General features: G+C 41.9%; 1 protein-coding gene across 2 annotated transcripts in view; it reads right to left on the bottom strand.

Moving 5' to 3' along the window:
* The window catches only part of LOC139758780 (nephrin-like), a 126,426-nt gene that overhangs the window by 3,388 nt on the left and 101,342 nt on the right, over nucleotides 1-21,696 (bottom strand). For both annotated transcript variants that reach the window (XM_071680569.1, XM_071680570.1), the window contains exons 10-24: nucleotides 21,134-21,236; nucleotides 19,387-19,565; nucleotides 18,288-18,474; nucleotides 15,931-16,043; nucleotides 12,607-12,709; nucleotides 10,930-11,096; nucleotides 10,514-10,643; nucleotides 9,826-9,971; nucleotides 7,102-7,286; nucleotides 5,368-5,532; nucleotides 4,392-4,505; nucleotides 4,141-4,285; nucleotides 3,179-3,346; nucleotides 2,218-2,333; nucleotides 374-1,088 (exon numbers count right to left, since the gene is read on the bottom strand). In XM_071680569.1, the coding sequence (XP_071536670.1) occupies nucleotides 374-1,088; nucleotides 2,218-2,333; nucleotides 3,179-3,346; nucleotides 4,141-4,285; nucleotides 4,392-4,505; nucleotides 5,368-5,532; nucleotides 7,102-7,286; nucleotides 9,826-9,971; nucleotides 10,514-10,643; nucleotides 10,930-11,096; nucleotides 12,607-12,709; nucleotides 15,931-16,043; nucleotides 18,288-18,474; nucleotides 19,387-19,565; nucleotides 21,134-21,236 (2,736 nt within the window). The remainder of the gene's footprint in view (nucleotides 1-373; nucleotides 1,089-2,217; nucleotides 2,334-3,178; nucleotides 3,347-4,140; nucleotides 4,286-4,391; nucleotides 4,506-5,367; nucleotides 5,533-7,101; nucleotides 7,287-9,825; nucleotides 9,972-10,513; nucleotides 10,644-10,929; nucleotides 11,097-12,606; nucleotides 12,710-15,930; nucleotides 16,044-18,287; nucleotides 18,475-19,386; nucleotides 19,566-21,133; nucleotides 21,237-21,696) is intronic.

The following is a 21,696-nucleotide window of genomic DNA, read 5'->3' as shown; positions in this document are numbered from 1 at the left end:
CATTCGCCCCTCTCTCCAAAACTCTTGCATTTACCTCCCTAACCACCCCATCCATAAACAAATTACACAACCATGGGGACATCACATGACCCTGCCACAGACCGACATTCACTGGGAACCAATCTCTCTCCTCTCTTCCTACTCATACATATGCCTTCCATCCTTGGTAAAAACTTTTCACTGCTCCTAGCAACTTACCTACTGAAAACTTGACATACATACAGAGACAAAAGTAATTAGTCAAAAGGGCACTTTTGACAATAACAATGTTTTTCAACATTTTCTAAATCAAGAGAGAACATTTGTCATAAAGCTAGTCCATCAAAAATACGTTACAGTTAAAGTATGACAGGAAAAAACAAAAGCCAGATACCTGTAAGTAATGATTGTCTCCAAGTGGCATCACAGCAACCTGAAGGAGATGATGAAGTTGCTGAATGATTCAGACTTGAATGTAAAGATGATACTGGTGTATGCGATGGCTTGTCCTTTGGGGACGGTGAAATCTGCTGGCAACATGGTAAGCTTTGCTGATAGTGCTGCCAGTGCTGTTGTTCCAGTTTCTGCTGAATATGTGGCTGGCCATGATATATGACATGAGTGGTTGCTCTTGGTAGCTGACAGGGAGAATGCTGCTTTAGGTGTATTTGTCCAGATGAAAACCCATGGGATTCACTACTATGATCAGATAGCAAAGACGCTTGATCTTCCTCCGATGTTAGATTAAATGATTCCTGTTCTGGTAATAAAGGATCACAACTACTCGAAGTCACAGGGCACACATCAGGATTGTTTGAAAAATGTTTTGGAGCACTGCATTCGTTGAAAAATGTTTTCTCTTGTTTTGGAGAGGTAGCAGGAATCGACATGTTAACTGTGCCCTCAGAGGGTACTATATTGTTTTCATGAAGATGCATATCATTTTGACCAATGACTCCTCCATTTAGTAAAGGACTTGTGCTTCTAGATCTAGGACTAGCACCAGTGACTGTTTGTGTAGTGTGTGAATCTGGTAGTTCTGGACTGACACGTGGACTGATGAGACTTGTCTGCTCACACTCCTCTACTTTTGTCTGACACTCAAGGTACTGCAAAGAAACATTAGCCAGGATTCTTAAGAAGAAATTAACAATATCCTTGTGCTTACTATATACCTTTTGTGTGTGTATGATTCTGCATGTGAAAGCATCCTATCTATTTATGCCTATGAAAAGTGAGCAAATCTCATAACACTGACTTGCTACTTAGAAACATAATGGTCCAGCCTTGTTTCAAACACATGAAAAGCCCTTGTACATTCTGCACTCACGTAATGAAATCCAAATGTCCATTGTTCTATTACTAGAAATATACATCCTTACTGCCCTTCTCAGTCTTTCATTTTTAATGGTCTCATCTATGCCTTGCCTCCTGGTAAAGGAGGGCTGGATGGTTACCCTGAGCCTCTTTTTTTACTAATGTGAAACTGCTCTTCCAGAAACAGCTCCCAGGCCTGGCTCTTTCTCTACTCATTTTTGTAATATTCACATCTAACCTTCCTGCAGTTAAACACCATATGTCCATGTCTCCCCCTGTCTCCTAATTCCCCCAACAGTGTAAATCTCTTCAGTTATTTGATTTTCTGACATGAAGCTTTACTTTCTTCACATCCATTCTGAAATCCTCTTTGCAAAGGATCTAAAAGTACACCCAAAGGATTGGTAAGGCTCAACCTGAATTGATTCTGGCCATGCTAAGGCCTTTCCTTTTTCCTACTTAACCCAACATAAGGTTGCAAACCTCATAACCATTCCTCAACACGCCTGATCTCTTTTTTTTTTAACTTTTTTTTTTTAATCAACTTTTCTAATTGTGCTCATCCACTCCCTATTACCCCCTCAAACCATACACTCTGTCACTTTGGAAGAGCTTAGCAGACATTCCTAAGCAGCTCATGTACACACTTTCCCAAGGATGGGTATTGCTTTTCTATAGGATGCCTCATACTATGCTGAACAAACAAAAGTTAACTTTGCTGGAATGGAATCCTATATCCCATCTTCCACTGAATATCCCTCTCAGGAAAAAAAAGTAATTACAAATAATGAGAGCCACACTCGCAGTCCACAGGACTATATGATGCCCAATGGAGACTGCATGAGACCACGTAAAGGTTAACATCACTGCATTATTTCTAGAACATGCAACAGAAAAAAAAAGAGCTGCCAATTATCTCACCTGGTATTCTGGAGGAGGGCCATCATTAAAAGACGTGAGAGGTAACTCATCTCCTTGGATAGCACATCCAGATGTTGGCGTATAAATTTCTGAAGCAGTTGTCTTACTTGAAGAAGCTTTTGTAAGTTGAGATAATTAAGATCAGATTAAAGGATTAACACAATTTGATACAACTTAAACATTTTACAAAAGCATGATCATAAGTCTGGAAGAATGAGAGGAAAGCTCTCATCACACAAAATATGACATTACAGTACACCTAAAAAGTAGTTTAACCTTGAATACAATACTGACAGTATCACAGGGAATTATTATACTGAAAAAAAATTATGAGGAAGAATTTTCAATATGTATGAGGATTATATATTTTTCCTTGTAAGACTGGTTGATCCTACCAAAATACTGATACACTGCATTAAATGCCAGCATCACTCTTAATATTACATGAAAAAAGAATAACAGTTTCTCTCAACATGTATGACACCCATGTTCACTCCAAGGACAGGCAAGGTGGACAAGAAGTTTTTATACATCATACAGTAGACTAGGCTGGTTACTACCACGTAAACTAACTGACAAAACAGTACACTACCATTACCATGTCAACGAATTGACAAAACTAACTCCTCTTCCAGAAAACAAAAAACCTTGCTGTCAGATGAAATTTAATCTTGCCTTTACAAAAGTCAGCAATTAAAGGCCTTTTAATAGTCCATGACTAATGTTGTGGTATATAGCACAAATGCTTTTACTGATTAAAAATGAGGAAAGCATACAGGACTTGAAAATTTCTTGCATATTCTGCCCCAACACTGAGGACTGTAAAGCTATTTCAAAAACTGAAAAAAGTTCTTGCCATTCTAAAGTGAAACTGCAAAACTGAGCATATACTTATCAAATTCATATTTCAATTCATAAGTCAAGTTTGCATGATGTGATCTCTCAACAAGTTTTTCATTACCTGATATATTTCTTTTTATGGCTCGCCGTCTGACATAACATACAATAATTGATATATTGAGAACGAGAAGAGCAGTTGTGGTGAGACAGATGAGAAGAAGAATGAGGCGAGGTACTCGGGGTTGGCGACCATCCACACTACTGCTGCTTGCCACCTCTTCCACCATGCCTTAAAAAATGACAAATGAACAACATGACGAGTTTCCAAAAAGTCTGCAATGATAGGGTGTACAAGATCTTTACCAAACCTAAAATCTATACAAAGCAGTTTAAACTTCGAAATACCTACAATTTATGCATCAGTATCAAATAGTGTGCAGAAGTGCTTATGGATAGCCCCAAGCTGAGATAAATGCTTCAAAAATATATGGGTATTCAGATTATCCATCTAAGTATGTCTTTACTTTTAAATGTACAAAAAGTCAGAAGTTTACCTGAAAAGAGAAAGTCGTTAAATGTTTAACAAGAGCAATGTAGATGAAGAATTCCATGAAACCAGATGAAAATTAGGCAATAATAAATAGAAACACATGTGAAGTCTATGATAAAGGGTATGTTTAATCAATTTTGGGGTAGTAAATGGTAGGCAGCCATTGACCAGTGAGGTATATTACCAGTACTACCCACCTGGGTATTTGATGGGTTAGTGATGGCTAAGCCAAAACCTCAGTAGTTGTCAATTTGTACTCCACTTTTCTTTCTGCCTAACCCATACATGGACTGCTGGCATTCTGTCCACAAACATGCAATCTCCATCACACATAATACCTGATAACACTTAACTAACACAACTCATTCTTCGTAAAGTGAGATTTTCCTACAATGAGCTCTTTGCACTAGCCCTGCCTTTTGGCAAAATGATACAAGCAATAGATAGAGGTAGTAGGTAGAAACATTAGAGAGGACCATTAGGTAGAAGTGGAAGGTTTGAACATTAGCTTATGAGGCTATTAAACCACTTACCAAGCATAGTAACCTTGATAGATGGGAAGCTGTAATCTGAGTGGCCGTGTTCATTATACGCCAAGATAGCAAAGGAATATTCAGAACCAGGCATTAGATCCTTGATGGTGGTAGCTGTTGAGTTACTGCCCGGGACATCTACAAACTGAAGGTGGATTGGTGTTTAACAGACCATCATCATTCAAGTTGTCAATGAATATCAAATAAAATATCTCACGTTCCTGCAGAAGTTAAAGTGTCTTGGCACTTACTTCATAACTGGGAGCATCAGTGGCCTGGTATCGAATTGTGAAGCCAACAGCTCGTGCTCCAAAATAATTGTGCATCCATGTTACACTGACAGCATCAGAAGACAAAATAGTGATCTGTAGTGGAAGGGAGTAAGTGAGATCAGATAAAAGGAGGATGAAACATCTTTTTTTATATGCAATTGCTTCTCCTGCCTCAACAAGGCAGCATTTGGAATACACAAACAACAGCCTTTCTTGCACACATCCACCTTCTAGCCCTCATCTAAGATACAACAAAATCATTGCCTATCATCCAGAGACTATTCCATGCTTTACTCCGACAGCTTCATATGTCCTTTTTCAGCTCAATGAAAGCACATTGTCCCCCATATACAACATCAATCCAATTCATTCTATCCCATGCATGCCTCTCACCCTCATGATTGTTTAAATTCCAATAACATTATTTTTCAGTTCACATATCTTTATCTTAACCCCATGCCACTTCCCCTTGTACACTTCCCATTCACTGGCACTTGTTCCCTACAAATGTTACCCATACCTACCTCTTCACTTTTGCTAACATTTATATTACTAATCCTCCACTTATTACTCTTTCTAAAATGCCAGTCTCCCACCCTCCAAATGCAAAACACTTAACATCCACATTTATGTAATATTTTCCTGAATACATTCCACTCCTTTCCCACTCCCTTTGTTTCAACCTATGCCGCTCATCACTCAATCTCTTACGGTATCTACGCACTTGGGCCTCTTTTCCAAGCTCACTCATTGCCATCACTTCTTTCTTAATCCTGCTATTTCCTCTTTTCATATGCCTTCACCCAACAGAAGGAAGGTCCTAATTTTTGGGGAATTCATCCATGTAAAATGATTGGTAGTTGTATCACTACTATACCTGTGATTTAAAGCATATCTTTTAACCATCCAACAATCATTTCATATACTGTCAATTGAAGAGCCAAATATTACTTGCATTTAAGTTTTTTGGAGTACCAGGTAAGAGGGGTGGACTGAGAGTGAAGTTCATGGTATAAGATCCTCGAGAGTTGTGAGCTGTGCACGTGTAATCTGTATAATCATGGGCAGTGATATGTCTGATCTCTAACAATGACGACCACTCAGCCACCTTGTCCACAAGCTGATGGAAATAAAAAATACTCTGTAATAATTTACAAGTAAAAGCATTTGACTACTCTACCATTAAAGCGGGTTGTCTTGGATTAAATTCAGAAGAAATTTTTTTTCCCTCACCCTGCATCCCTAATCAATCACTACTGTTACCTTTCTTGTGTAACTCACAAGTTAAAATACATGCTAAATCAGTTAAAACATTTGTGAAACCATTAAACAACTTTCATAACCAACTCACCACTACAGATTTTTGACAGATGTCATGCATAAAATCTTATTTCTTCCACTTCCTTCTGGCTCAAGTAGATGCATATCATTTAACTTATCACCAGGTCATCTTTCATGGTTAACTTCCAAGCTGTGTTTTAGATATGTACTCTTTCAAAAGTTATCTAAAGGTAACATACGTACAGCTTAGTTTAGCATTCTTTTTAACTATTCATAATTTCCCTAGGCCCAATTTCTACAAGAGAGTACTGGTGTAACCCAGGACCTTTCTAAAGGATCCTGTAGCCTACAGCAGGGAAATGTAGACCCCTTTGGAGAAAGAAGTTCTCTGATGAGATTGTCCTCCGAGATACAGCCTCCCCAAAGGTGACTCTTCACTCACAGTGCACCCTGAACAAGTAGAATCCGGTAACACCTCCTACATTAACTAAAGCAAATAAAGACTACACTGTTCTTGAATTAGAGTTACACACACATGAAGTAGACCATATATTGAAAACTTTTTGGGTAACAAATTTAATTGTCTACCGAAATAAGTTTGGCTCGTCATGCCATTAGGAAAGGGTGAGTTGACTGTCTGAGATCATGGTGTCTGCAATGAATTTGATTCATGTACAATTTTGTCATCACTGACCTTATTTTCTTTTATCTTATGACCTTATTTTCTTTTATTTTTCTAATGATGTTCATCAAAAGAGGTCCTTCCTAATTCTCTCAAATGACCAAAAAACTTTAAAATCTATATCTCTGGACTTGTATAGGGAAATCCCATATTTGAGATACACATTCAGTGCTGGTACTTAACTTATCAAATGGGAAACCTATATCAAATAGGTGAAAAATTTTGTAGAAACCCTTCAAAACAAAACTGTCAAAATCTGGTACTGGATTACTCTCTTAAGAGTCATTTTATCAACGATTCTGGTATTTTGAAATGAGGGACGTTATGAGAATAACTACGTTCTGGGATGAATAACACAAGTGACTTTAATCACAGAAGAGACACAACAAAACAGATTGCAATGTCTTTTCTTACATTTACTCTAAAGCATTAATACACTAATCTTGTATAGTATGTAATCATCACTTACAAAAGTTAAATTCTTATAAAAATTTTGAAAAGAATGGAATACATGATAATGAAAGAAACATCAGCGAATTAACTCTTTATTTGTTTCTTGAAATGAAGAAAAATTTATTTAGATTTTTTCTCTGCCATTTTACAATGCTGATTATTTATAAATAGCATCTGATTGAACTTTTACCTAATAGCTACTGTTTGTTCAAAACCTAAAAAATTACATGTTTTAATGTAAATTGAACCTTAATGCAACACAATTCTACTTACCTGTGGGACATGAATGAAATACTTTTTGCTGTTAGAAATAATATCATTTCTGCTGGTGGTCCACTTAAAGGATGGTGCTGGTGCTGCTCTCACACGACAGTCCAGCCATCCACTTCCCCCAATAGGTGCCCATAACCTTCCCATCTCCTCTCCTTCAATGTTTTGAGTAGCTGAAGTAGGTGCTTCTGATTGAAGTAAAGCAGAAGCACCACTGAACATTGAGGTAAGAGATTCTGGCGAGGATATGTTAAGACAAGTATGCCACAGATAATTGTGGGTAACAATATGATACCCCTGCAGATGAGTTTTCCTAAACACTTGCATGACAAAAAACCTCTTAGAATGGGATATTAAGTAATTTCATGGATTTTGGAATGAGGAAAAGCATGCAAAGGATTATGCCATCAGTAATGAATAGTTTGATAAAAGTTTCATTTACACTCTTACTTTGAGGAGAAAGGGATCTTTCAAGGATAGAAAAGCTGGGCAAGGTACATCCAGGAATCAACTATAAAGCATTTAAGTAAGCCATGAAACAGATGAGGCATAAAACAGTACCCTAGGTAACATATTGCACCACTTCTGCATTGTAGGACAAGCCAAAATATAGCATATCTAAAATAAAAAAGTGTTAACACCAAAGGAGACTTAAGCTGACCTTTAATGCAGTTAAAGCTACATCTTCCGTGAGAAAGAAAATGCGAAGCATTAGCATGACCAACTTGACAAAGAAACCCTAATAGATAGGAAACAGTTAAACACTTTTAAGCAACATATAACAATGAAACTCAGGTCACCTTAGTTCCCCATCTCAGATTTTACTCTTCCACCTTCAAGCATTCGTGGTTGCTTGATTCGAGTTTGCAAACACATCTACATAAAAAGTGTGAGAGCAAATACTTACAATTTCTTGACCCTCAGACACTTAAGTCGGTTTGTTCTGAAAATAATCACACTCTTTGCACATACAGTAATGTATGAAGTCCACCTGTCCATTATTGTTACCATAAAATGTTTCTACATATCTGTTCTCTCCATTACCTCTTTAGATTCCCAATTATGTCCTCTTGTCCTGTCTTTCTTAGTTTTGAAAAATCCATTATAATCACAATCATTTAGTTTATTCAGAAACTTGTAAATCATCATAAGATTTTCTCTCTTCTTTTCCATTTTCAATGAAGGTAGTTTCAGTATTTCAACCTCTGGAGACATCCCTTATTTTTGCTCTATGCTTCTCTAAATAGGAAAACCATAAAGGTATGCCATACTGAAGATTATGCTTGACATACACAGTATACAGTTTTTTAAACATAACTATATATCAGTTCATGATCATGAATGCTATTCATATTTTTGTCAGTAATGCATAAACTGCTCTAACATTTTAACCAATTTGTTTTATCAAGTGTTTTATGCAGGGTGGGGATGCATATTTCAAGTTAGTGTTTGTGCTGGGCGTGTGTGTGCCTGGGTGGCTGTTTTGGATTTTTGTCTGAGTGATTGCTCCATGCTGAAAGCTCTGAAAAGTCCTTTGTGGAGATGAAACCAATGAAGGCAGCTCTGACGCCTGACAAAGCAGTGCTGTCTGGTGATGGGTCTTTGGCACAAAACGCAGAAGCACTTGGATGGTCTAGGGTTGGTGGTAACCTCAAAGGTTTGCACAATAACTGTGGTATCAACCCTCAATGGTGAAAAATGTGTGAGAACAGACCTAAATAAGGTAGTGCTTCACTCAGGAGCAGGGAGCAGGTTCTTTTGGGCCATAGGGTTCCTTTTGGTGCTATCCTCTGTTTCTGTGCAGGAAACATCTCCATGTAACTGACTTGTTGGAGTCCAATACAGATTACATCATAAGGCCTGTACTCACCTGATGGAGACCTTTACTGTACCTCAAGTACAAACTCCATGTTCTTCATAAATATCGTTATCTGCATCTTTGAAGTGCATGTTGACAAAGTCACACTGAATGGAACTACCTTCCACCATAAAAGTTTCAGTACAATCTGACTTTGAAGCAAGAGTGAATTAACAGTCAACCTATGCATCTTATTGTCACTACATTACTACCTTCATTACAACCAAATTTCTAACATTCTGAGGCAGCATTAATAGACACCCAACTTCCATTTCTTTAAGTCCATCAAGCATATTACATCTTTTTGGAAGTCTGTGCCTACCTTGGGTTTAACAAGAGCATATTTTCTTATTCTTTTCTTATCTATCCTCCTGCTAGTAATTTCTCTACACATTGCACACACACACCCTACTTTCTATCATATAAGCCAGCAAAGCTCATAGACCAACTAAAAGATTTCAAAGCATACTCTCTCTGGTCATGTACATTAGCACCTGCTGGTTAGTAAGACAGTAAGATGCTGGTGTATTACACAAATCATGCAACGTTTTAAGGCCTACAAGAATGTAGGATAAACATATCAGTCTACCATGAATTCTTCTGATAAGTCAACTACAATAACTGTTTCACACTTCTTAGGATTAGTACATAATTCTGACAGTAGCAAGCTGGTCCTCTCTGTGGGTTGCCAACCCTACTCTTCAACTGGTAGTTTTCCGTGACTTATCCCAGTATAAAAACTGCTTACTACTGTCACATACATCTTTCCTTAAATGCATATGGGGTGAAAATAACGTTTTCATAAAGTCTCCCCAACATATAGTCACAAAAAAACCTTTGGGTAACTCTAGTATGTATGTACAACTCACGAGTTACAATAATAGCAGTGGAAATGGGAGGAGATGATGCGATGGTATTGGAAGCATGACAGAAGTAGATCCCTGTGTCTGCCTGTGATGCCCACTCCACAACTAAGGATGCCTCTCCTATGCCCGTGGACAGCAAATGCGCTGAACTGTGGAAGATGTGACCACTTAAAATGCAATACTACACAACCACAGACATGTGATTTAGCATAAAACATGAAAGGGACATATCTTTCAAAACATTCTTCAAGTAATCCAGGATTTCATTGGAAGTTTTCAGTTATGTTGATTATTATAACTTTTTCTTTCTATAACACTGAGACTGAACCTATTACCTAATATATATCACATGGAGTTATTATGCAAAACATTTTGGCTTTGGACCCACGAACAAAACACTGTAAAACACTTTCGTTAAGAAGCATCTAATAAATAAGCTTTTACTCAAAAGGTCAAAAAACAATACTTCAATAAAACTACCTGGGGATGTTTTACAACACAAGAACACAATCTGTGATACACTCGTCTTAAAAATGGTTCTTCTATAGAACAGTCAAATTTTCAGTCAGATCTGCGGCAAACCAAGATGAACTGGTTACAATAGGAAATTTCTCATCGACAGCAGTTATCCTGAATGGTGGTTGGGGTTTTCCAGACATAATCCTGGGGAGAACAATCCCCGAAAACTCGCCTAGTATTGTCAGTGTCCCTGGTCCAAGTAACATTAGGTGGTGGGTTGCCAGTAGCAGAACACAGGACAGTGGCTGTGCCATCTTCATCTACAACCACTCGCTCAGCAGCCAACACATCCTCAGGGCCAACTGTTAAGTGATTATTACATTATTTCACTGATTCTACAACAGGATGAAAATAACTGTCTTTACTGTATAACCTGTCATCTCAGATGCTTAACAAATCTGAAGCAATACATAAAAACTTAAATTTGCAGACCAACATATATATGTGGATACACACATGGAGCTGTGTCTAAGTAAAAACAATGCAGCAACAGTGTATGGCAATCATAATGAAAAAACTACTGAAATTCAATAAAATTCTTGAAAATCATTTACACGTTTCCAGTAACCATGTTCATTCTACACGTACACTGGACATTGATGGTGAAGGAAGAGTTTATGGATGACCACGACGAGTGGGCGATGACGGTGTAGTTGCCAGACATGTGACGATCGACCTGGGTCAGTGTCAGCTTTCCATCTCCACCATCTGTGTCGTCACCCCCAACAGCAGCTGGCCCGCGCCACCAACTGTACCTGTGTATCCATCAGTACCACACGTGCGGTTAACAATGGGAATACAGGTGTCTGTGGCACATATTATATATCAAATGAACTGGCTGTTTGGTTTCCAGTATTCATTTCATAGGGGAATGTATCCTAAAATAACAGACAGTAACGCCATCTTGAATTATGAGCACCTGAAACTGTAATTCAAATTAATCTAACAGTGTCTGAAATGGTGTCTTTGTCATAATCATTTGCTACATGATTTCAGGAACAGGTTTTTCCCAAGGAGCTATTATTTCTTACATAACTAATCTGAAATCAGTGATAAGTTTTCTTCAAATTCTCTTCAAGGTTCCAGCAGGAATAAGGATCTAATCTTCCACTGACAACTGCAACTGTTTGCTTTCAGTCAACACTGAGATCTCATTACTGGATATCCAATCCTAAAACACTTTGCTGGATATTAAACCCTTAATGTTCATGCCGATGAAAAAAAAAGTTTCCTGCACTGCAAAGTCAAATACCGAAACTGTTAAGTCGAAATCCACCCAAAATTGCGTCAAATGCGTCTTTTTCTTCATCTTACACCTAAAGGTAATAAGATTCATGGTTAGGAGACAAATTGTTCATGTAAATCATTCCATGAAATATTGCCCTTCATACATAAGTCATGCATGGGCCTCCGTGGTGTAGTGGTAATGGCCATGAGTCATGGGCTAACTCGAAAGTGGACACACATCGGTTCGAATCCTGGGTGTGGCAGCTGCCTCACACCCAACCCCAGGTATTCTTCCTACACCTGATGATGGTTGATAAATGGTTCCCTGGCTTAAGCTGGGATAGTAACACATATAATAGTGATTGTTAACCCATTTATACTGTATCCTTCATATCTAACCATGGATTACTCAAATGTGGGTGAGGGGTGATTCAACGTTACTTATTGGTGAGATCCACTATGCCAAGGCTCGTGTTGGTAAATGGTGCTGTTGTACAACACTGGTGCTGGTGCATGAGTGCACTGTTAGTAAGGGCTACTGACATACCTGATGTTGGTACGGGATTGCTGTACGAGATCATGTCGTTGAATACTGCTATGGCAAGACTGGTAATGGTACTATGTAAAAGCGGCAGTGTCAGTAAAGGCTACTGCTGTGGTGGCTTCACTGTCGTGCAAACGAAGGAGGATGTGGTGTTGGTCAAGCATGCTGTGGAGTGACTGGGGGTGTCGGCCTGAAATGGCATCACTGTCGAAGGGTTGCAGTGGCCTAACTGTGACGTTGGTATGGGTGACTGTAATATGAATGTGGTAGTGATGAGGTGTTGCGACACAATTAGTAACGCTGAATGACATTGTGGCATGGCTGAGGTGGCATGACTGGAGGAGGTCAGGGCTGCTGTTCCGAGTCTATGATGGTGAGGATTATAGTCACATGAACTAGTTACTAATCTAATGATGAAATTGAATAAGTGCTGCTGGTTGAAACCGATGTGACGTGACTTTGATGTTGGTGATTACTGCTGTGACTTTACCCACCTCACAGGTCCAGGGTTGGCGGTGGCGTGGGCTGTAATGGTCAGGTCGTCGCCTTCTGTCACATCCAGCCTCCCTGTTGGCGCCCACGCCCACATTGGCCCGTCTGAAATAACTAACTATTAGGACAAGCAAGAAGTGTTGCGCGTGGCCATGTCAAGTATTACTGACCATCAGAGTCGTTTTATGTCTGCCTCAAGGGATCAGATACACATCCGTCTCTCTCTCTCTCTCTCTCTCTCTCTCTCTCTCTCTCTCTCTCTCTCTCTCTCTCTCTCCGTAGTCCAAAAAAAAATAGTTTTCTACGACGTTCCCCTGAACTTGGGTAACTAGTTCTACCCTCGTAAGTATTCTATCTGTTTGCTTTCTGATCATCTTTTCCAATAACATACAGACAGTGCTCACGAGTGGCTCTGATCTCTTAGCACACTTTCCTCAACCCCATGAGCATTACGCTATGACTCTAGAGTATCATGGCCGGGCCTTTGACATGACTCCCACGGGTTTGCTGTCAAAGCCTCGGCTGTGCTAGATTCCTCGTACCACAGCGCGCAAGGATGGTACCGACGTGCTCTTCCGCGTCGGTCATACAAATTCTCGAATTACTGTTCACGTGATATCCGAATTTCCTTCATCTATGCAAGGTTTTCGGCTCTCCCATGACAGTGAGAGCTACTGGGACGGGACGGTCCACCACCGACGCGGGAGCGGGAAGCCCCCCTAACGAAGGCGGTGTGGTTATTATCACCATAATGGCGCGGGGGTCTTGCTATTGCTGGTTCAGACGCGCAAGGCACGGCGGGAGTCGCGGCTTTCCGGGATCAGCAGGAGGCCAATTACTACCGCCGGAGGAGAGGTTGGGAGAGGGAGGGTGTGTAAGGTGTAGGGATCACGAGCTGGAGGAGGAGAAGGAGGAGAAATGAAATGAATAAAGTGGTGGATGAACGAAGAAGAAATGCTACGACGAAGAGAAAAATAGAAGTGGATAGATGGAATAAAAGGAGGAAGATGGTGGATTAACAGGAGGGAGAAGATGGAAATTTGAAGGAGAAATATGTGATGACATTCATGACAGGATTCTGGGGGACAGGACGGAAGGAGTGGGTCGTCCCAGTGGAGGCGGGGAAGGAGTGAACCACTTGTCCAAGTTGGACCAAGAAAGTTAGTAGTGAAGCGAAGTTTAGTACGGCGGCGACAGCCACTGCTCGTGACTGTCGTGGCAACGACTCGGGGCCAGGTGCTGGGCAGAGGCACTGGGGGAGGGAATGGAAGCGGGACACAGATATAAGGAGGGAAAAAAAAAGATATAAGGAAAACAGGATGGGAAAGAGGGCAGGATAAGATGCACTGGGAAAGACGGATATACGAAGAGCAGAACAGAAGATGGCAAGAAGGAGGGGAGGGGTATTGCAAGATGACAAGAGGGATAAGGAAGAGTAATCACCACCTACACCACTGGTACATACGCACACACACACACCACCACCACCACCTAAACCAAGGTGGAACACAAAGTTATAGACACTCTCAGTGAAGCTGGCAGATTCCCCCAGTACTCACAGTAGAGACAAATTCGATTTTAAGTCTGAACAAGACTCGTAATACGGCAGCAGGCCAGGACACGCCCTGGGGGTGGGTGGTGGGTCCTGGAAGATCCACAACTCAAAAACATCAAGATTTATTTGACGTCTGGCCGATAGAGGTGACGTATGGGCCTCATATGTCATACCTAACATTTGATTCCCATCCAAAGGTCTGATAATCCCACTTGCACTGTCTGAGGAACTGTGTCTTATAATCTTCCTTAAAATTAACGTTAAATCATTACGTGCAACATAGGTGCAGCCTTGCTGGGCAAACCTTAACCCCTTGAGCACGACGGTACACCGATGGGCCAAGATAGCCTGGCGTCAGAAATGTTCCGTATTGGTCAGTTCAAACGCAAACCCATCACCTCCAAGGGTCATATCGTTGTGCTCAGGGAATTAAGGTTCGACCACTATGGTTATTCATATGTTGTAGGGAATAACATGGCTCCCTGGAGGAATTCAGGTAACAATATGGTAGAGAACGATGAAAAGGCAGGGTATCCCATAAGAGAAATCAAAAGTTGAAGTGATGAATTTTGGCAACGAATTAATACTGACTGCCTAAAAAACATACAAATATACATGACACACAAAGCATCGATAATTGTTTAAAAACACGAATATGCAAACATTCACTCATACACACACACACACACACACACACCGCTGCCCGCAGAAAACAACAAACGTTCAGCTCAGCAGAAGAGAATGTTTACGGTGGCACAAAACATCAAACACGGACGCAGCGTCACAAAGGACGCATCTGGCAGAAAACAAAAGGATGATATACTGTGTATGGGTACGGTAGAAACACGAGTGCAGGACTATGCTAGAGCCCGGGCAGCACTTAAGCACTAAAATAGGCCGCGAAAAGGATAAATTGGCGGGACAATCTATACTTTGGTCGATGTTAAAGTCGCCTCTGAGTATATGGACAATGAGATGTTCAGGAGGACATGTGATGTACGTTTAACTTGAGTTGGATTGTTCAGCAAGTCTGGTCTCCTCCCTTGAGGAGCCACAGAGAAGTGATGGAGAGGGTACAAAGGAATGCAACACGAATGGCACCATTATAAAATGAAATGACCAACAGAGAGAAGGGGGGGGGGGTGTTCCCTCAACAGCCGGCAAACATTCACAGCATGAGGAACAACAGATGGTAACATTAACAGAACAAGTAGCAACAGGTGGCAACATTCACAGCATGAGGAACAACAGATGGTAACATTAACAGAATAAGTAGCAACAGGTGGCAACATTCACAGCATGAGGAACAACAGATGGTAACATTAACAGAATAAGTAGCAAACAGGTGGCAACATTCACAGCATGAGGAACAACAGACTGAAACAGTAACAGGGTAAGGAACAACAGAGGGCCAACATTCACGGAATGGGAATCAACAGATGTTAACACTACTAGAATGAAGAGCAACAGGTGGCAACATTCACAGGATAGGGAGCAACACAAGGAAGATATATCGCTTCAACATAAGGCTAAATTCATGGGATACAGAATAAAACGGTAAGAAACAGATGGTAACCTTCACATTACCAGATGACAACGGTAACAAGGCAGGGGGTAACATCTGCTTAACTTGGGGGAGCAGAAGGCAACATTTACATGATGGAAGCGACAGAGGGCAACAATGACGTAACGGAGCAGCGGAGGGCAAACATGATATAACAGAGGCAACGGAGGGCAAGTGGAATAACGGGAGAAACAGAGGAAGACTCACGCAGGACGTTAAGAGTGACGTTGGCGGCAACGGTGACGCCCAGACCGTTGTCAGCCTCACAGGTGAAAGTCCGGCCGTTATCCTGTGGCCGCGTCAGGATCTTCAGCTCCGACCTACAAAGAGACGGACAGAGAAGGGCGGGTGGAAACTGGTATATATATATATATATATATATATATATATATATATATATATATATATCCTCCACAATGTAAGTTCATTGACAGTCTACTGATTCAAATATAATAATGTACAATTCCTTATGCGTATACAAGTAGATGATATCGGTCAAGTGACTAGGCTATTGTCTGTCCTGACCATGATGCATCTAACTCAATAATATAGCACTAAGCTATTGTTTGTCCTGACCATGATGCATCTAACCCAATATTAAAGAACTAGGCTATTGTTTGGTCTGCTCACGATGGATTTAAGCTAATATTGTTTTCATCATTCTCTTTCTCTCTCCTTTTATCTGCTTTCACAGTCTATTCCTCCTTCTGCCTCCACGAGCATTGTACAAATCCTCACTTGCGTCATGCGGCTCTCCACAAAAGAGAGTTTTATTCGGTGGGAAGGGGAAAAAAATTTACTTGCCTATGCATGGAAAAACTCCTCACACAAAAGGACAATTTTTTTTTGTAAGAGTACAATTCTTCCAAACACAACAAGGAATGTTTTTAAATACCAAAACGCCCACACTGCACTATCAGCAGGCCAACATACCTACAATACATAAAACTATACTTGGTAACACACTGTTTACTCCCTTACATAGTACCTCCCCTGGCAGTAATTTTTCAAACCTGCCTGAGGGAAACGTTGGGAAATATACCCATTCTTGGGCGCCTGCAGGGAAATCGTAGATAATCTAGATCCTTAATTAGGTAAGGAGACTTTTGAAGCAGCCCAGACAATTCCCGCGGGGTTTCAAGAGGAGAGGGGAAAAATAGTCACGCTATAAATTTTCCAACGTCTAGCGAAAGTTGGGAGAGTTAAGACACTTACTGGTGTCTAAGGACGCGTCTGGCAGACACTGCACATTAGAAGGGTTTGGTGGGATGGCTGTAGATGTACCATGAACTGGGGACGATGAGCGGATACTAGAAACTCAATGAACATTTGGGCGAGATTTCTTGAATGGCGGGACCAAACATTTCCCCGCTGGTTTGGGGGTGAAATTACGGGACGGCCAGTCAAATTTCCGAATAACTAAAGTCGTTAAGAAGTGATATTAAAGTCTGTCTGAGGTAATGTCTGGGAGGGTGAGAGAGTACAGCAGTTCGACCCTTGAGAACGACGGTAACAGGCCATCACCTACCCAATGGTCTTACGGTCGTGCTCAAGAGTCGTAAGGTCGCGCTCAAGGGGAAATCTGAGGCCAAACATTTCTGTCCGCGCGCGCGCGCGCGGGCGTGTGTGTGTGTGTGTGTGTGTGTGTCTACAAGACTTAGTGTTTCAAACTCGTCCTGAGAGAGAGAGAGAGAGAGAGAGAGAGAGAGAGAGAGAGAGAGAGAGAGAGAGAGAGAGAGAGAGAGAGAGAGAGAGAGAAATTTACGAACCTACCATTCCCGTGTTTTCCATGATGCATGGCAGAGGGAGGGAAGGACAGATAACGGGGAGACATGATGGTCTAAGACCAGGTTATCTGCCGTCGTAATCTTTCTTCTTTTTTTTGTGTGGTAGAAACAGGACGGTAAAGCTGAAGGCTCCTCCTGTCTAGGGAAACTTATGATATTCTCCTCAACATTTATCTAAGCCTAGAGATCATAAAAGTTAGAGATGTATGATGTTGACAGCGACGCAAGAAGGTCTTCACTCGTAGAAACATGGCCCGCAGGACTGTCTCGATGTCATTAGGGGCTTTTCTTGATCTACCATAACGTCGGGACTCCCAAAGATTAATGAAGCAGCAATAGTCTTTCAAGACATTATCGTTCTAATGCTGGAGCAGAACGACTGTAGGATGGAGGTAGGAAAACATATCGTCATCAGAGCATAAAGCGAACACGATTCTACATACGCTCTGGATATGGAGAAATGGAGACAGTTCTACAGCGGCGTAGTATGAATGGTAGTCTGCTATGTGGACAGTACTATACCTACATCACCTAACTAATGGAAGTATAGTTATTACTCGCACTATTGATCCTGAAGTGCCGACCACCCAGCGTCGCTATCCACTTAAGCGCCACTATCTAGCCACTGGCACCGTCCATGCATCACCCACTAGTGGTGACCGCGGTTCCACAACCTACACAAGATGCCTATGTAGACCTCTGCCACATCCTTCTCGATGCCGAGAAATCACGCACGCGCGCCATAGTGCCGGAGGCAACATGACGCCGGGGTCGTACCTGGTGACGGTGCCACCGTAGAGGCCCGGGGACTGGGTGGCGGTGGCGTGCCCCAGGGTGGCACCTGCGCTGCTCCAGGACACCGTGGACGGCGGCACACTCGACGACGTCTCGCACGTGAGGGCGGCCATGCCTCCCGCCTCTACACTCCCGGGCGTCACCCAGCCACTCACCTCCCACGCTGGGACTGTGGCGGGGTAGGAGAGGAGAGTGTTAACCCGGGAGGACATGGGGAGGAGAGATACTGGAGTGGGTGAATGACGAAGGGGACGGGTGCGTGAAGAGGAGAATGAGAAGGAGAGATAGTAATGGGGAAAGACATGAAACTGATGATAAGGGAAGAGGGAGGAATGCCACTGAATCGGGGAGGAAGAGTAAGTGGGTGGGGGAAGAGATAGGAGTGAGGGAGTGGGGAGAGTAGGATAACTGATGGAGAGAGAGAGAGAGAGAGAGAGAGAGAGAGAGAGAGAGAGAGAGAGAGAGAGAGAGAGAGAGAGAGAGAGAGAGAGAGAGCCAAGAATAAGGAACACTTAGCGTCACTAATCTTGTTTAACGAGTCGTTAAACCCGGCCGGGCCTCTACCTCTGTATCACTCTGGATTATGGCCACACCATTTCTGGAGGTAGCTGGAACATATTCCTCCAAATATTTGGAGGCAGCGACACATATATGCCTCCTCTCTTTTTTTCTTTTAGGTCCTGAACACACACACACACACATGTATAGTTTTGGAGATAGTCTGGTACACACACACACTACAATTTTTTGGAGGAAAGGACACACACATGCCTCCATTTTGGAGATATTCTGGTACACACACACACTACAAACTTTTGGAGGGACACACACATGCCTCCATTCTTTTTATGCCTGAACACACACAATGGTATATTTTTGGAGGTAGTCTGAAACATACTACAATCTTCTGGAGGTGGCTGGAACATATGCCCCAAATTTTTTGCAGGCAGTGACACACATGCCTCTAAAAATTCTATCTAGGTCCTTGATACAATGGTATATTTTTGGAGGCAGTCTGACATACCTTACAAAATCTTGGAGGTGGCTTGGCACACGTGCCTACAAAATCCCTCACACTTACACAGGAGGTTGATGGTGGCGTGGGCGGCAATGGGTGTGGTGGTGGCCGGGTTGGTGACTTGGCACGTGACCTGCTGACCGTTGTCCGCCGGCGTGACCTGGAGGGTGGCACGGGCCCGGGTCACGCCGCCCTCCACCTGCTCCACCGTGGCTGCCACCTGGTGTCCCGCCTTGTACAACCTGCAAAACACGGGGCATACCGCTGACAACTCTACTGACAACACACACACACATGTATACCAAATGGCGCCCTAGCTTCGTCTCTTCGATGTACATCAACTGACTGTTATATTTCTCTCTTCTGTCTCCCCTGATGATGTTTTTATTACACGAAAGTGCATTTGGAAACTTATCGTGTTTCATTTTCCCCGTGGACTCAAAGTACAGTAGGGTTGAGGGTCAAGTCAATTGGGAGGTGAGTTTGAATGGAGAAAAACTGGAGGAAGTGAAGTGTTTTAGATATCTGGGAGTGGATCTGTCAGCGGATGGAACCATGGAAGCGGAAGTGGATCATAGGGTGGGGGAGGGGGCGAAAATTTTGGGAGCCTTGAAAAATGTGTGGAAGTCGAGAACATTATCTCGGAAAGCAAAAATGGGTATGTTTGAAGGAATAGTGGTTCCAACAATGTTGTATGGTTGCGAGGCGTGGGCTATGGATAGAGTTGTGCGCAGGAGGATGGATGTGCTGGAAATGAGATGTTTGAGGACAATGTGTGGTGTGAGGTGGTTTGATCGAGTAAGTAACGTAAGGGTAAGAGAGATGTGTGGAAATAAAAAGAGCGTGGTTGAGAGAGCAGAAGAGGGTGTTTTGAAATGGTTTGGGCACATGGAGAGAATGAGTGAGGAAAGATTGACCAAGAGGATATATGTGTCGGAGGTGGAGGGAACGAGGAGAAGAGGGAGACCAAATTGGAGGTGGAAAGATGGAGTGAAAAAGATTTTGTGTGATCGGGGCCTGAACATGCAGGAGGGTGAAAGGAGGGCAAGGAATAGAGTGAATTGGAGCGATGTGGTATACAGGGGTTGACGTGCTGTCAGTGGATTGAATCAAGGCATGTGAAGCGTCTGGGGTAAACCATGGAAAGCTGTGTAGGTATGTATATTTGCGTGTGTGGACGTGTGTATGTACGTGTGTATGGGGGTTGGGCCATTTCTTTCGTCTGTTTCCTCGCGCTACCTCGCAAACGCGGGAGACAGCGACAAAGTATAAAAAAAAAAAAAAAAAAAAAAAAAAAATATATATATATATATATATATATATATATATATATATATATATATATATATATATATATATAAGTCTCTACATCAATTCATTCTTGCTAACACTTGTGATATCTGCAAACACTAGGAGGGAATTATGTTTTTCAGTGTGACGAAATGGTATAAGAAGTTTAAATAAACTTGTATCTAAGGGCATAAGGGACTGCGAGAAGTGGTCCTGTAAGGGCAATGAAGGGCACAATTAAGGGCAGTTAATGTCAGGTGTGAGGGTAGTTAAGGGAAGGAGTGAGGGAAAGCTAAGGGGCAGGTGTGAGGGTAATTAAGAGCTGGTGTGAGACATAGTTATGGGCAGGTGTGAGGGAAGGTAACGGTAGGTCTGCGAGCCACAAATCGCAGATGTAAAGAAAGTTAAGGATACACCTGAGGGCTGGTAAGATTACGCCTGAGGGAACCATCAGGGTTAGATCTAAGGGCAGGTAAGAGGGGGGCAGGTGTGAGGAGGTCCTGGCACAGGGTATACTCACGTTAGGGCCGGGGTAGGGTTACCACCCTGGGAGGTACAAAGTACAGGAAGCTGGTCGCCTGCCACCACCCTCCCTACCTCCACCACCGGCCATCCAGGACGCTCTTTAGGATACAAACAACACAAGGCATTACCACAGCCACCACACTCATCAAAACATAGTCATACATACATCTGTTCATTAATAAATTCATAATGATTATCGCAAAGTCTATTTCTATACACTGTACATAGGTTATTTCTACATAAATATACTTAATTATGAATTCAGAATGATAATTTCAAGTATCATTTCTACATGAATCATGGCAGACAGAAAATGGATGTGAGCGGATGCCGCCGTTCTTCGTCTGTTCCTGGCGCTACCTCGCTAACGCAGGAAACGGCAATAAATCAAAAATTTACCCAGGTATATTAAGTGAAATGTAGGAACGCTACTTTGTAAGTTTGTTCTAGTGAGTGGTGTACTGATAAGTACATTAATCATTAACTATAAAACCCAATCCAAGTCATTGAATTACTGCGAATCTTATTGTTGTGGGTGATAAGGGTGACAGATGGTTG

This window comes from Panulirus ornatus, chromosome 31, assembly GCF_036320965.1.
Source record: "Panulirus ornatus isolate Po-2019 chromosome 31, ASM3632096v1, whole genome shotgun sequence".
In the NCBI taxonomy this organism is placed as follows: domain Eukaryota; kingdom Metazoa; phylum Arthropoda; class Malacostraca; order Decapoda; family Palinuridae; genus Panulirus; species Panulirus ornatus.
The sequence above is the reverse complement of the archived record's forward strand: the minus strand, read 5'-3'. Positions and strand labels throughout refer to the sequence as shown.